At 35.2% G+C, this 17219-nt stretch overlaps 1 protein-coding gene across 1 annotated transcript; it reads left to right on the forward strand.

The window, feature by feature from the left end:
• Positions 1-15: 15 nt before the first annotated feature.
• Positions 16-9183, forward strand: LOC144436641 (patatin-like phospholipase domain-containing protein 4). Its single transcript, XM_078125475.1, has 5 exons — positions 16-73; positions 4689-4892; positions 5626-5976; positions 6629-6694; positions 7297-9183. The coding sequence occupies exons 2-5, from the start codon at positions 4701-4703 to the stop codon at positions 7597-7599; spliced, it is 912 nt and encodes a 303-aa protein (XP_077981601.1). The 5' UTR covers positions 16-73; positions 4689-4700; the 3' UTR covers positions 7600-9183.
• Positions 9184-17219: the final 8036 nt, after the last annotated feature.

The following is a 17219-nucleotide window of genomic DNA, read 5'->3' on the forward strand; positions in this document are numbered from 1 at the left end:
CCCAACACAGTTATCGAGTTACATCGCACGTACTTTGAACTACAGACGTTTTCGCACCTCGAAAGCAGACCAGGTAAGAACGTTACATTCACATCCCATGCCTGATTCTGTATTGACCAATGCAGTTGTCGTAATGTTGTGGATAAACACACTTAAGTTTAATCAAAACTGATTAAGATGTTTATTATGGTTTTTTTCTGTACGTGTGAACTAACAAAGCGAATACAATATAATGTTTAGGTCTTTCTACTATTGCTTTTAGTTCGAAGGAATACAATATACCCACCGTCACCTGACTTCGTAGCAGAATTGTTTATAAGGGCAGGCGATTTGCGTGATCTTTGACCGTGGTTCCAGCTTTTATTCTAGTCTATGCAAAGGAAGCAGTGGCGTCAATTTTGCAAACGACTTGTGCCACACGGTCGTCAATTTATGTGGCAAAACGGTGGGAGGGAATCTCCATTAATTATGATCGATATCCAAATTAATGAAATAATCAAGTAACCATGGAAATCGTTGTACTGGGTATTACCGAGCAGAATGCAGGGATTTGGTTTCCATTTTCTTGGGGATTAAGTGGAATTAACGTCGTTTAGCAACAAAAATGCAACATTTAATTCGCCTTGAAAAGAAATCGGAATACCTGTATGCTGTTCTGTCAGTGCGGTGAAGTATGTACCCGCTGTTGACGGCTACAATCTACGGCTATATCGTATACTCAGGTCATGAAAAGACATTTAATCATGCCAAACTAAAATAAAAATTTCACACAAATTCTTAAAAAACAGTCATGCGAGGATTCCCTATAGGTGACAAGCCATAATTAGGTTATTAGTGCGACAGGTTGTTTTCTTTCACTCCATAACGACCTCATATAGTCTCAACATATGGCCCTAGCCTGAGGGACTTGACAGCCATATTGGAAATACATTTACGTTTGATACATAGCAACCGTGGTAACCAAGGCTATATATAGCACGTATTATATTCACGGCGTACATTAATATGTTGTAGCGCTTTTGTATTGATAATGGTCAATTATTATTGTCGGAGAGAACTAGACACCGTTTAATAGTCAATCGTCTAGGGTGTATCGTTCGGATCATTTGTTCGCCACTGATATCTAACTCGTGTAATCAAACATGCAGGTAAAAATATACAATCAGTTTTAAGATTGATGCATTTTGTACCCAATTAATATGTTATTCGTATCTAATCTTAAATGTTTACCCCCCCCCTCCCGTCAATGTCATCACCGACGCCATTTTTCAGTTGAAGAACATTTACAGACTTGATTTTGAAAGGAAAAGGGAACCCCTATTATAAAATATACGCTAAATTTGTCAAGGTAGTCACTACTACACTACGGATATAACTTGTGTATTTACACCGTTAATGGACTTGTTGACAGATAGTCTACCAACCATTGCAATACTGATTTGGTTAAATTTCATAATTTTATTTTTTACTAGTTTTTTTTGGGGGGAGGGGGTTGTTGTGTTTCAAAGTTGAATGGCATTGAGGTAGTGTGTTTTAAAAAAAGGTATTACGTTTCGTCAGCTCAGTTGTACATATTTTGCCATCATTTCGTTCAACATGATGGTGCCTGTTATGTTGTTGTCTGTAGGTTTACACCTTGACGAAAATATTCAGAGAGAAATACAATTATTGAATCTATTCCAATAGTTTCTCTGCGTGACATTCAACCAATTCGTAATCTCTGAGGCAAGTGACAGTATCATGATAACGTTGTTAAAGTTATATTATGTTTGCATCACAACGGTTATAGATACGGTACATTTTAGCAGCCCCATTTTGTGAAGGTATTTTATGTACTACGAGGTATCATCATTTTGTGGCTGGACTGTACCTTTGCTTCATAAGAAAACCGTGTTTATGAACCTAGGTTGTCAGTAAAAATGACTACCTGAATATAGATTACTGTGTACATTTTTTTGGGTAACTACATGTAATTGAAATGAAACTATATTAGTAGTTGTCTACAAAACAAAGTGTTAATGTTTGGTATAGCATACATTGTTGGGGTGTCCATGTTGGAGTTTTATTTTTTTTTACATCTAGGACTACCATGTCAAAGCGTAGCAACGTGAATAAACATACTTACATTACTACTAACTACAAATCTACCCACCTAACCCTTCACCTCCCTCATTATTACCTAGATCTAGCTACCTGTACCTCCATATCTACACATTGCCATTTATGAATGTGATGCAAACAAACAAATGCGTTGGTAGTTCTCAATTTTGACATGTTCAAGTTGATCACTGTAATCAGCCTCACACATTGAAGTCTTTATAGATACTTCTAACCCTTCCAACAACAAGAATGTCAATTGCTTTCATAGCACATTTTTTTGGAAAACGACATATTTCTCCATGGCCACGCACGTCATATGACATTTTCTACGAACCGTTACTGTGATGATAAAAACATACATTTGCTTTGGGTTAACGTTACGATTTCGACAACTACCCAACAATTTAAAGCATTTTGTGTAATTTGCTAAATATCTTGTTGATATATGATGTAAATTTAGAGCCTGATTCTATTGGCCTGTATTGTTTGAAATTGATATAATGTCAATTTCATATTGAAGGTGACGTCGATACTGCTAATTTGTTGTGTATGTGTACTTACATTATATACCCCCCTTGTGTATTGTTCTATCACAATACCAACAATTTTAATTAATTTGGCGAAACAAATAATAATTGTGTGTTTCCGATAACATGGCCTCAGAAAATAGGGTAGGTAGGTTGGGATTTCATTTTATTTTATATTATCTTTTCAATTGTTTTTATTTTTGAAATAATATTGCTTCGCCGACGAAAAACCAAACAATGTCAGTCTGAATACCCCTTGTGTGATAGTTTGATGTAATATATACAGGCATCACCAGGGAATTCCCCGAAAGAAAACAAACGTGCATGAAGGTTAAGCAGACAAATAATTTCTCCCTATCTTTTCTTTGTTTCAAATGTTTAAACAATATGTAATCTATCGTCTATATATTATAACATTTGTCCCCTCCCTAATTGATATTATTAGGTTGTTTACTTTACTTTTCTTTATCAAATTTTGTCATTCTTCATTTTTGCTGTTCTCTTGAAGTAGGTGTTGTGTATGAATGTTTGTATGTATGTTTGCTCTCTTTTATTTTTCCCTCAGAATCGATAATGTAATTAAACTCTAGATAGATTAAATTAACATGATGCCAATTTTATAAAGAAAGTGACACCGATTTTTGCTGTTCGTTTGAAGTAGGTGTTGTGTATGTATGTATGTATGTATGTATGTATGTATGTATGTATGTATGTATGTATGTATGTATGTATGTATGTATGTATGTATGTATGTATGCATGTATGTGTGTGTATGTATGTATGTATGTATGTATGTATGTATGTATGTATGTATGTATGTATGTATGTATGTATGCTCTCTTACTTGGACGACACCGTTTGGTGTTAGATACATCCACTGTACATTGAGATGTATTTCACACAACGTCCCATGTCTTGTTGTAAGCCCATAACTATGTGATTGCTGTTTCAAAGTTTGAACATCAAATTGGCGATGTAAACACCGAGCAAACAAAGGAGGAAAATCAATTTGAATATAAAGTTTAAAAGAAATGTTGCGAAATAGAAAGACTAATTTATTGACTGGAAGAATTACCCCCTGTAAGCTGTCCGCCAAACCGTCGGGAGAGTGTCTCAAAATAATTGCAGACAATAAAGAGAACAATAGTGGCGGCGACGAATACACCAAAGATGGGATTACACATAACGTAATTATAGATAACTGGTCAGCAGCTGAGTGTGTGTTCTTGCCGACCGATTAGATACCCATCGCATACACCATAGGCTCTACGCACACACCTCTACAAACTAGTTTATTTACGGAACGATTTACCAATATCATGTACGATCATGAATCAGCTCGGGTAGTTGTAAATTGAGGGGAGGTATTTTTTTACCATTTAAGAAAAGATTGTGTTATGCAAAGGAATGGGTAGGTGAATTAATTGACAATTGAACGAGTCAAATGGAAGTTGTAAATGTTTTTAATGTGTTCTTCAATCTGTCACCAAACAAAATGTAGCATGTCTCCTACAAATTAAGATGTTCGGGCTAGAAGAAGCCAGTTAATGTTTTAGAGTTAGAAGACTAGTAGTCAGTTAATGAAGTAGTCGGTTAATGTTTTAGCGTTACAAGTAATCAGTTAATGTTTTAGCGTTACAAGTAATCAGTTAATGTTTTAGCGTTGCAAGTAATCATTTAATGTTTTAGAGTTAGAAGTAGACAGTTAATATTTCAGAGTTACAAGTAGTCAGTCGATGTTTTAGCGTTACAAGTAATCAGTTAATGTTTTAGAGTTACAAGTAATCAGTTAATGTTTGAGAGTTACAAGTAGTCAGTTAATGTTTTAGCGTTACAAGTAGTCAGTTAATGTTTTAGAGTTAGAAGTAGTCAGTTAATGTTTTAGTGTTACAAGTAGTCAGTATCAATCTCCTCGTACTGAAGAGTAGAACAATTAACAAAAACAGCGTGACACTCTGTCAGTCTAACCCCCTCCGGCCGAAGAGACTGACCGGTCCTTAAGTAGGTACCGTGGCCGATTTAGTATATTTACACATGTCTTAATTTATTTCTCTTCTCTAGGCTCCCATTCCAATGTCAGGGTCACATCAGAAGTTAAACCTATCGTTTGGAGGAGGTGTATTTCTAGGTACCTACCAACTAGGTGTAGCAAAATGTTTGCACGGTAGAGGGCAGGCTTTACTGGAGCATGTTGAATGCTATGGCGGCGTATCCAGTGGCGTCCTTGCCGCTGCGCTGTTACTTCTTTGCCCGAACAAAATAGGGGTAAGTAAAAAGTTATTGAATATATATATGTGCAAATAATCCATATCTCGTTTCAATGTATTGGTTGCTATGGCAACACATGTCGGCTACAGATAAACAAAAAATATTTCTACCGAAATTATCATTTGTTGTATGCATAGTAAAGCCAGACGCAAAATTCAGGGGTAAGACACCGAACACCTTGTGTTATTGGTAAAGTAAAAACTCTGAGTTTCCTAGGTTTACCATGGAATAGAGTGATTTCAAACAAAAACCCAAAGGCTTTTTAATGGCATTGTGGTAATGACGATGGTTTTGTATTGTGAACGTTTTTATTACAGTATGTGCACAGTTTGATGAATGGAAATATCAATTTGAGCATGGATTAAACTTTATGACTGAGAAAAGCAAAACATATCATGAACGTTATCGAGAAATAATTGAAAGCAGCAGAAGGATCGGAATCTGTTAAATTAAGAAGTATTTTTTTTTCATTGTGCATGATACGTGCAGTACAGACATGTGTATAGTCCGAAGTAAATGAAATGAAATGTTCGTGACCGGGAGGAATTCGAAGGGTGGGGGCGGTATGGGCTAGAGTTACGATGGTGGTGTTGGAATATGGTGGTGGTGGTCGTGTTTGTTGTTGTTGTTGTTGTTGTTGTTGTTGTTGTTGTTGTTGTTGTTTTTGTTGTTGTTGTTGTTGTTGTTGTTATAATATTGTTTACAGTTTACATTTCTTAATTTCCAATAGGAATATATAGCAAAGGCAAAAGTGTTAGCAGACGAACTCAGAAAGAAAGGTGGAATCACTCCAGAACTTCGACCAAGTTTAAAACACAGAATAAAGGCTATTTTAGAATCATTGCTACCAGAAGACGCGTACCAAACAGCAACGGGAAAACTATATATAACGGCAACACCATTCCGTAAGAGAAAACACGACTATACTATCCCAGTGTATTGGGGTGACGGGTCATCTTGGATGAGGTATGGTCTGTCTAAGGGAACTACTGGACTTGATATATTTAAGAAACTTGTGGATTTTCCTGCCGATAAAGTACATGTCATCAAAGAGTACAAAGACAACGAATATCTTATAAACGTGAGTAGAATTGCTTTGACGTTGTTTTTACCTTCAACCTACATTGATGTCTCAGGCTAAAAATAAGAACCACATCTCCCTATCTAATTGAATTTACAAAAATATGTCTCAAGTTAACGTTATTGTCTATCTCAGCATTTCATCTTCCAATCCCTTATCAGCCTCTTTATATGAATATTATATCCTTGTATGTGCATGCCCTTGTATCTATCTATGTGTGTGTATGTATGTATGTATGTATGTATGTATGTATGTATGTATGTATGTATGTATGTATGTATGTATGTATGTATGTATGTATGTATGTATGCATGCATGCATGCATGCATGCATGCATGCATGTATGTATGTATGTATGTATGTATGTATGTATGTATGTATGTATGTATGTATAATAACGACTCTCTATCGGGTACAGATTCTGAATCTATTTTCAAATTTCAAGACAGTAGAAGTTAGATCTCTCTACTTGTAGGCTGAACACGGAGCAAGGTCAAGTAATCACATTATAAATATTACCATCAAGTACAAACAAGTCACTGCTACTGTTACGGTGGCTTTAACATCCATTTGATAAATATTCACACCAGTTTTTTATTTCATTTTTTTTTCACTCGCATTTTAAACATGTTGTTTTCATTTTTTTACAAAGGCAATTCTTGGTGCAACGTATATTCCGCTGTGGGGAGGTGCTGAGTTTGTCGAGTTTGATGATAACGTAAGTACATGTACATAATGCCAATCCTTCTGTATTATCTCAGCCATGACTGCCTCGTCATGGCAAAATTGATGTTTGTCAATTTTCACACACACACACACACACACACACACACACACACACACACACACACACACACACACACACACACACACACACACACATACATACATACACAAACAAACAAACAAACAAACAAACAAACAAACAAACAAACAAACTCATCAGTGAACATATTAGTAGTCAGAGCTCCAGCACTGTGTTATAGTGCATATATGCAAAACAGCAGGCTCCAGTAATCATGCCTTTTCTACAGCTACACAATTCTGCTAATTCTATTTAATGCGTTTAGAAAATTTAGAGAAGTTGATAATTCATGGGTTAATAATAAATATTAATGAAAGAGATTTTATACTAAAGGGAATAAGCACTTAGGAGTCATGAATAATTATTTCTGCCGAATAACATGAGGCAATAGCCCATAGCAAATATACCCTATAATGGCGCAAGATCAACCTGATATTTCTCTGAAACCGTATATCATTTAATCAACCATAAGAAATAATGTCTGTTACTATGCGTGTATTTGTTTCACTTCCCAGTGTTGGATGGACGCAGGATTTGTCAACTCAATGCCCAATAGAAGTTGCTTTGGCAACGATAACAGGACTTTGACCATTTCACCGTTCATGGCGGAGAATCTCACTATTTGTCCAGTGAAAAACCTTAATGGAATGGAACGCCACCCATCGTTCTTTTCTGGCCAGCCGCTGGACTGGAGTATTTGGAATTTGACCAGAGCAAAGGACGCCCTCTATCCACATTCTGGCGAAGTCCTTCACGACAGCTACGAGGACGGGTTCCATGATGGAGAGAAATTTCTAAGAAAGCTGAAGGGTTTTTAAATTCTTGGTTGAAAAAATCTGTATTTTCAAATGACTTAAGAATATATATGTTTTGTAACTCTCTGAAGCTCGTTGTTGGCAGAATAAGTAGACTTTAAAAAAAAAGAAGACTTCTGACCAGATTCTACATGTAACAGCTCAAAGCGATATATATAAAGAGATATATGAAGACTTTTTGCAAATATTCAAATGATATCTATACCATACGAAAAACGTAGTATGGCGCCATTAATTGAATATTTTGTTTGCCGTCCTTGAATTTCCCAAACCAGACAGGGGGAAAAGAAACCAATGTTAGCATATCGTGTAAAATTCACTTTTCTGTTGATTCATTTTCTGTTTGTACCTAAATATATTACTCTGGTGAAATAGAAATGTCAAAATCCAAATTTTGATTTGAAATATGTGTAGGTATTTGAAGATATTATGCTAACTTTTATATCATGGGTGGTTATGGGCATTGGTTGAGAAAATGAATATAGGTTCTAAAAGAACAATAGATACTGAATTTCGAATGCGGAAATGGTGGCTTGACTCGACGGGTTAGCTCAGTTATCGGGACTGAGGTAGCCAAGAGGCCCATAACCCATAACCCACAACCGCCAGTGCTTTTATGAATGTATATTCGATGTCACAGTGCTATAACATATAGATGTCCGTCCAAATAATTGTGTTTTTTCTTCTTCTAGTATTTAACTTGAATATGTGAAAGTATGGAAAAATATTTTTATTTCTGTCTTACTTAAAACCATCATTACGTTAGCCATCTATGCTATTACTTACCACCACCATATACCACCAGTCATTCGTAAAAGAAGACTTCATTAAGTTTGTTTCATTCAATGGTGGAAAATTTCCTACTTTTAGTTACATTCAGAGCAAAACTTTGAAGAAAAACAATTGTAACAAAAAGTAGATTTAAGAGTAATTTCTGAGGTTGAAAACTAAAGTGAATCCGAAATAAATTATTAAAAGCAAGTATTTTGTTTCTGAAAGATATATTTGTGAGAAGAATGGTTCAAGTTGACACTGGCTTGGGGTTAGAAGCATTCGCTCTCAGATCATGTGGGCATGGCTTCGAAGGTAACGTTCGAGATACTCGCTCCCAAATCATGTGGACACCGTTTTCAAGTCAGCTCGACTGTGTTTTTTATAAACAAGATCTTGTCAACTCGTACAAGCCAAATGTTATAAACAACTTCTTGTTTTAGATGCATTATACATTTTGATTCGATACTGCGTTTATTTCAGTTGACAAAATTGTACATTATGTAATGTTTACTATTATATCTCCCATATGTATATACTAAATATGTTTTGTACTAAATAGTTCTACCCTCCCAGCCCCTATATCAAACTTCTTATAATCAAATGCAAATAGTTTAAAGTTCAATGATGCTGTGTGAGCTCATCGTTAATATATCTCACGATTTTTCAGAAGAGAAATGTCCTAATCTAAAGTTGTTTATATTATATATATTATGGTTATATCTGTATGGATATGTTATATCACAATGGATAACCATTATATCACTCTGGATATACATTATGGATTCTGCCAAGTTTTGAATAGATATTTGATATGTCGGTTATCTTACTCCAGTTGTAAATTTTAGCACCAGTACTAGTAATAATTGAATAAAGACTGTCCTTAAATATTGATAGATATATGTAACAGCCCGAAAACTATTTTCCACTTTCCGAAAAGTACACATTTTTAGATTATTTTCATAAGAAAGATTCATAAATGAGTGTACGGTATCAATTTTGACATTTTTCCATGACAATTTTCAAGATTTTGTTTACTGTAGTCAAACCCTTTCATATACTGCAAAGATTCCAGTGAAATAATGAAATCAACACACTGCAATGTATCTTTCAAAATATTTCCATCAAAATGTGTTAAAATTACATCTGAATTAAGATATTTATTAATTTTAGCAAATTTCCCTCATAATCAGTAAAATTGAACCTGTGTTAGTTGCAGGACTTGTCCTGAAGCTGAAAGGGGTGTGTCAGTTGCAGGAATTGTCCTGAAGCTGAAAGGGGTGTGTCAGTTGCAGGACTTGTCCTGAAGCTGAAAGGGGTGTGTCAGATGCAGGACTTGTCCTGAAGCTGAAAGGGGTGTGTCAGTTGCAGGAATTGTCCTGCAGCTGAAAGGGGTGTGTCAGATGCAGGAATTGTCCTGAAGCTGAAAGGGGTGTGTCAGTTGCAGGAATTGTCCTGCAGCTGAAAGGGGTGTGTCAGTTGCAGGAATTGTCCTGAAGCTGAAAGGGATGTGTCAGATGCAGGATTTGTCCTGAAGCTGAAAGTGGTGTGTCAGTTGCAGGATTGAATTGCCTAACAGTTTCTGAAATTGTTGCATAGTTGAACTGCTTATAAATGCTCTGCATGACACAAGGATTGGTTCAGGATCGTGGATTTTATAAAGTAACCTATTATTTATTTGTTTTCTCTTTATTTAGTTGAGTGTTGGGGGGGGGGGGTGTCATATACAGGTGTTCTTGGCTTATACCATAGACAACACTGGTGCCTTTGTAGTGCTACCAATCCATCTTCATTACCTGAAAAAAGGAAAGAATATATCGAATTAATGTCCTGTTTGACAAATACACTGCGAGAAATATTATATCAATGTGTATGTGACAGATATTATTTCAACAAATTAAACATTGTTAAATTTGTTCACGAGAAATTCTTTACACAATACATGTAGTCTTCCAAAGATATTCACAATTATTTTAGTCGAATGAGTCATTCCTACTCAACAAGGCAATTACAAGCAATGATTTATGTACTCCAAAAGCCACACACAAGTAGGGTCTGTTTCACATAAAGAATGCACCACAAAAATATGGAATAGACTACCATTGAATATCAGGAACATCCACGGCCCCGCCAGTCAGAGTTCAAATGAGAGTTTAAAAAAATATCTATATTCGATTAATACAAATTGGGCATATCTGTATGCTATGTCATAGTGTGTTAATTTGATGATCCAAGATTTAGTATGTCACATTTGACATATGGCAGTTATGCCGAGATAGTATTTATTGTCAATGTCAAATGTACTGTATTTATATCACTAGTTTAGTTGCAAAACAAATATTTTCATTCCCCTTTCCCCTTAGTTATTGATATACATATTCATCTTGACTAGTAAATGTGTTTTGTTATGTTATGTACATGATATATATTTTTGGAATAAATAATTATTAAGTTAGGAGTCCAGATTTTGACTAATTGAAATTTGAGAAATAAATTCTAAACTATTTCACAAGGCTATCTTAACTTTTGATTAAAAATGATGTGTGGGATTTTTGTCTTTCAACAGTGAATTTGTGTCTTCATATGATAATATAAGATACATGTACTACTACAGTACTTAGTGCAGTTGGGAAAATGATGCTAAAATATATGTACAATGTATCTTGACAGAATGGTAATGACATGTAAATGAATGCATGATGTGCACCTTTTGAATGTAATGAATTTCCTTTGGTGTGAATGGTTTGTTTACCAATTGATCCAAGCCATTGCATGGAACAGAATAGTACTGTATAATATTTCAGGCAGGCAAACACCGCGTCATAAAGCACCCACGTTTAATACAGAAGTATGATATTTATATCTATAAATGAGTAGTACTAATAACGTCAATACGAATGATAAATACAAACACCGTCAGATAGAACTTAGAACGACTGCAATACAAACAATGGAAGGATTGTCATGATGACTTTCTACTTTGCATAAAACATGTACGATTTCGCTGATAAAGTGATATGACGTTTATCCACAAACTCAATCATACAACAACTTAGTCCTGCTTGCATACGTCTATAAACAGGACAACTAAACTGTTTGGCATGTTACTTACCGTGCATTTCTCATGGACTCCTCGATCCAAACACACGGCCATCGCGTCGTTTTCCAAAACAGAGGTCACATATATTACGTAATGCTCACCAGTACCAGCTGGGTTGCATGGTCTGGGGTTACGTTTGCATATCCGAACAAAAGGAGTCTGGGTAATCAGGATTAGTTCATGTTATGCACAGGTCATATACGAGTAACTGAACATGATAACGCTACACACACTGTGACACATACACACATAAAAATGTTTCTTCCGTGCATGTTAAGACGCGTTTCATGCATTTTGATTCGATCTATTTCAAAGTAAGATTCTTCCACGCAAGCAGTTTTAAGTTACATGTCTTTGGGCAATGACTGCAGTCGACGAGCCCTTCACCCTTGATGCTTGTGTACCTTTGAGAAATGGACTTTACCATTAGGTCACTCAGGGGTTATGATATGAAAGTTAGCCTTTGTGTTTATCAGCACGGTCAAGCAGTTTTTGGTTCATGTTCTGACAATCGTGAAAGTTATGCGTCTTCAATGGAGTGATTATGTTTTATGAAACACACTGTGGTGGTATACCAGTATTCTCAAAAGCCTTGTGGAGAGAGTGAGAGCGATTTATAACGATGGAAAGAGTTTAACGGAGGCCGGCAAACAGTCGTTAGCATATCAACAATGACTGAACACTCAAAACAATCGTCGCTGATAAACGGCGAAGTGCAAGGTAAGCCACCTCATTTATGGTTACATGTGTGTTTTAGTTCCAGAAAATGTCGTTTGTACAATTGGAATCAATCAAAATTAACAATATCACCATTGCCATTGTACCATCTCAGATGTAAGCTATTGTTTAGGCTGCTTTCACAAAAACCTGTCGTGTGTTGGGGGGGGGGGGGGGGTCAGGAGATTTTTTGTAAAACCCTAATTTTTTTTCAAGTACCCCCCTGCCATATTCCAAAAAATTCCAAGTACCCCCCCTCCTGCCAAAGCCCCAAATATTTCAAGTACCCCCCCCCCCACCTGAATAATTTTTTTTTGGAATACTCTTCCTGTGCGTTAAAATTCCATACCAAGTACAAAACTGTACATAATACACTTAATACCAACTTTGTCCATTATATATATAATCAATTTGTATATTGTGTGTATATATATACACAAACAAAATGTTATGTTAACCAGTGCATTGCCATTCCAAAAAACAACATATACTTGTAAATGAATTACACTTTGAATAACTCTTGTAAAATGATCAGCAGACCAGCTGAGTCTTTGTTTTCTGTTCAATATTGTACTAGTACATTATACATGTACTAGTAGTGTTACAGTTGAATGTCATTTTAGTTGTATTTGCAAATATTGTGATGCACGTTATCTAAAGAGAGTTTTATACTGTATTGTTCCAGTTCAGTTTCCTAAATGTGTGCTAAAAGAAATCAAATTGGTCTAAATAACACTGAAAAAAACCTTAATAAAGTGCATTGCCATGTATCCCATTCTTGTTTGATGTAAATTAGTTCAATATAATGTCAAAAGAAAATAAATGTATGACTCAAAAATGCCAGCCACATTTCATCTAACAGAATAGGAATCAAGTGATATATATTACTGGTAGTGGTAATGATAATTAAGATGGCCCTATTATCATAGTAATTGTATACTTAATGAACCTGGTAATACATTTACCTTGTAAGAGCCTGATTATTGGACTGGTTTTGACGTTAAATTACAAAGGTGAATGCAGGATTTTAAACAAAGTCTCAGAATGTGTTTATTTAAATTTTTTATTTCCAAGTGGTAGCTCTCCTTCCAGATCTTGTGTATATAAACATGTCATTGTCATCATCATCATCATCAGACCCAATTTCTCCTTCAACTTCATCAGAGTTGGAACTAGCTGTATCATCATTCTCACTGTCACTGTCATCAGATGACAAATCACTCTCACTTTCTTTAGATTGATAATAGTGGCATCTTACAGCCTCAACATTGTCTACTAAGTATTTTGTGCATTCCTGCCACAGCAGGAATTTCATAGTTGGAAAGGTACTATCAAGTTCTTTCACTTTCAATTTGGAAATGTCACCGTTTCTGACAAGCGCATCCCAGTCATATTCATCAAATTTTTTTTCAGCATGTTGCTCCCTTTCTATCATTCTTTTTCTTTCCCTCATAGAGGCAAGTGTTCTCTGTTGTTCTAAATGAAGGATTGCTCCCTTTAATATATTTTTCTTGACACACAGTTTCTTGCTCAATTCGTCAAGTTTCTCAACATTTTTACTTGACACTAACCCTTTACTATACAGGTTCACTACCTCATTCCTGCCATATATCTTTAGGGTAACTTTATATTGAGAGTTATGTCAAAGTTTATTTATTTATCTTTATATTTACAAGTAATAGTATATTCATGCAAAGTTGAAAAGTATGTGCAAAAAACTTATTTTCCTCTTTCTCTGTTAACTCAGCTTGTGAGATATTGTCTTCTGTTTCACATGTGTTATTAAAAGTTTACGTTGAAAATTATAGTCATATCTATAGGATGAAAAAATACCTTGAACAGAAGTTTTTGATACTTGTCAAGTATGTTTTAGTGCAGGTGCACCTTTTACATTTTGATGGCAGGCTGAGATGAACCTTTTCCAACTCTTTTTTTTTTAACTTCCAAGAGCTGCAAATGTAAAATGTTGTCTGTCATATTTGTCTGTCATTTAATACTAGTAAGAATTTACATGAAAAAGTTACATATCATTGTAATAACCACAAATCAAAACACAGTCATGTCACAAAGAATATTTTCAGTACAGCGTAAAGGTAATTTCACACATTAAATGAACCAAATTTCAGTAGATAGCAGTGTACATGAAAGACACTGGTATTTTCAGACAAAAAACAATCTCTACCATTCAATTCGCCCATTTCAATTTATCATTACATTAACAGTTTATTAAAAGAAAATTAAAAGGTGACTTTTTGTTTTTTCATTTTACGAACTTGTGAGCAACTGTTGTTTGTAGCTGCTGTTTTTGTTGACTTGTTGTTGTTGTTGTTGAAAAAGGAGGACCAACACTTTAAAAGCTTATTTTCCCATGTTTGAAAAGTCATGATGTCAATTTATTTTCAGGTACCCCCCCCCCCCCCTACAACCCATAACACTTTTTCAGGTAACCCCCCCCCCCCACACACACACTATCAATATATTTTCAAGCCCCCCCCCCAAAAAAAAAAAAAATCTCCCGACCCCCCCCCCCCCCCCCAACAAGTTTTTGTGAAAGCAGCCTTAGGGAAGAGGTTTTGTGTTAATTATAAATGCATGTTATGTAAATTGATTCAATGTGTTATGTGTTCCTATTGTATTGTGATACACATGTACATTGTATGAATACAAATGTTTGAGATACAAAATATAATGTTATTCTGTACTTAGAAACATATAGTATAGAGATATGAAGGGTTGCACTAAAATTTTGTTTACTAGATGTTTAATATAAAATATCAATTTTTTTATCATTTTTATCAAACAAAATCTTCTTGAAAATATTCACCAGGTCGGTAAAGCATAGTAGTATAATGGTTCTTATTGCATGACCAAAATGACATTCTGATAAATAAAATCTAAATTTCTCCCAATAATCTAGTTGCTGAAGTTACTTTGATGACAACAATTTCAAAAACAACTGATAAGGTTCTGTGGTATACATGTACATGTAGGTCATACATATGTATGTATGTATGTATGTGTGTGAGTGTGTGTGTGTGTGTGTGAATGACTTAAACTCAAAAAACTGCCAGACCAATGTCCTTGGTATTTGGTGGGGACGTTACTTCAGGTTTGGTATCTAGTCGGGAAAGTGTCCAAAGCAAAATAATAGCATCACTGGTGTGTGATTAGGGCAAAAATTGTCATTTTTGGTCAAAAGACTTGAAATAAAAATACTAGGTAGTTTTATTCAAAAACTACTCTGAGGATTTGGCTGAGTGTAGAGATGAAGAAATGTTATACGTTAATCAATAGACCCTCCACCATGGTGGAGGGTCTATGGATAATCCCACCAGCAATATGAAAATTAAGTATAAAAACTTAAAAGGTGAATTTGGTCAACAAAAATTTATCTCCAAAAGTACATGTATGTGGTTAATAATAAGACTGACGTTTGGTGAGAGGTTTCTTGAAGTGTTATTCTGTAAATTTCATTCAAAATATTTTGACACAATTAGCCCTAGCAACCATGACTAAGTCCAACAACCAAATGCTAGTGTGTTTTTGCCATAATAACATCTGGTAGGCAAGTGAGTACATGTTCAAAAATGAGTGCAATATCCCAAACAACAATGACCATGCCCATAGGTCCATGTACAACCAAATGTGAGTGTATTTCGTTAAAATTCACCTTTTTACACTTAATTTACATATTTCAGACGGTTACAGTAATGTTGGCAAGCATGTTTTACACAACACAACACAACACATGGCATTATTGATGTATGCACCTCTAGGCTAGCTATCACTTAGTTTTGAGTTGTTGGTTTCACCTTGTAAATGTGCATGTCATTCATAAAAATTAACTGAAAACAATCCATTTCCCTTTATTTCTCTAAAATTGATATCTTTTTAATTTTTTATGAATGGAAAATGATTTTTCATCAAAATTTGCCGGAAATACATGTACATACATTTTTAATGTGATGAATTTGGGGTAAGAATAACCGAATACGTTCAGTGCAAACGTACCATAACAAACATGCCTGCCACGTCGGAGCTACCTCATGGTACTATGATTGTGATTCACATCCAAACATGATCATTTAGGACATTAATTTTACAATGGAACCGTACCGGAGTAGTTATATCTAAAGAACATGTATAAATTTTAGGTTTTTGTTCGTATTCATCAATACAATGTGAAAATTGTCGTGACATCGTACATGTACATTGTATGCAAACATGTGTACTGTATTACGTATGCGAGAAGGCTTGGAAATTACCGGGTTGATTTACCCAGCCATAGAAACTACAAACATACCGTCTTCTACTTTAAGACGGTACTACATTTACTGTTTTTGTTTCGGCTACCATTGTTATAATCAAGGCGATAAATGAGTTCATAAATGATGATAGACGCAGTGTCGCTGTTCACTTCCTTCATTGACGACATTGAATAGAATCTCATGAAGACGTTCACGTCAAGGCAAAGACCCTCGTGGAGAACACTGGGGTTGCTATAGAAACAAACACCGATGGTGCAACTCATGTGACACTCGGTAACTTTTGGCATATGTTTGAAACTGACGTTCAAGCTCATCCTCCTGTTAGAACCTCGGAACAATACTCATTGCCAATCTGCTTCCTACTTGTCTGTGGCAATGATAGTCTTGCTGTTAGACATTCAGGCTTTCTTTTGATTTGATAAGCAAACAAAGTTTGCTGTAAGGATGGAATGCCCAAACATCTAGCTAAAGTCATTTTTTGACTTGGCATTCCATTAAGATGATGTATGGCTATGGGTTGGGCCATGTATGCATATATATGTTAATATATTCAGTGGATGCCTCTGCTGTAGGTTGAGGGGACTCATTATGACTATATGTAAAGTGAAAATATGTTTTTTTCAACATTAAAAATTCCTACAAACAATTCAATTCCTATTCAGCAAACTAGAATATACAGAAGTTTGTTCAAATCACCAATTTCCAAAACTTTAACATAATTGTAATATTAAACATGTAAGTCATTGTTAATATAATGTTGTTATCTT

Source organism: Glandiceps talaboti, chromosome 6 (assembly GCF_964340395.1).
Source record: "Glandiceps talaboti chromosome 6, keGlaTala1.1, whole genome shotgun sequence".
Classification (NCBI taxonomy): Eukaryota; Metazoa; Hemichordata; class Enteropneusta; family Spengelidae; genus Glandiceps; species Glandiceps talaboti.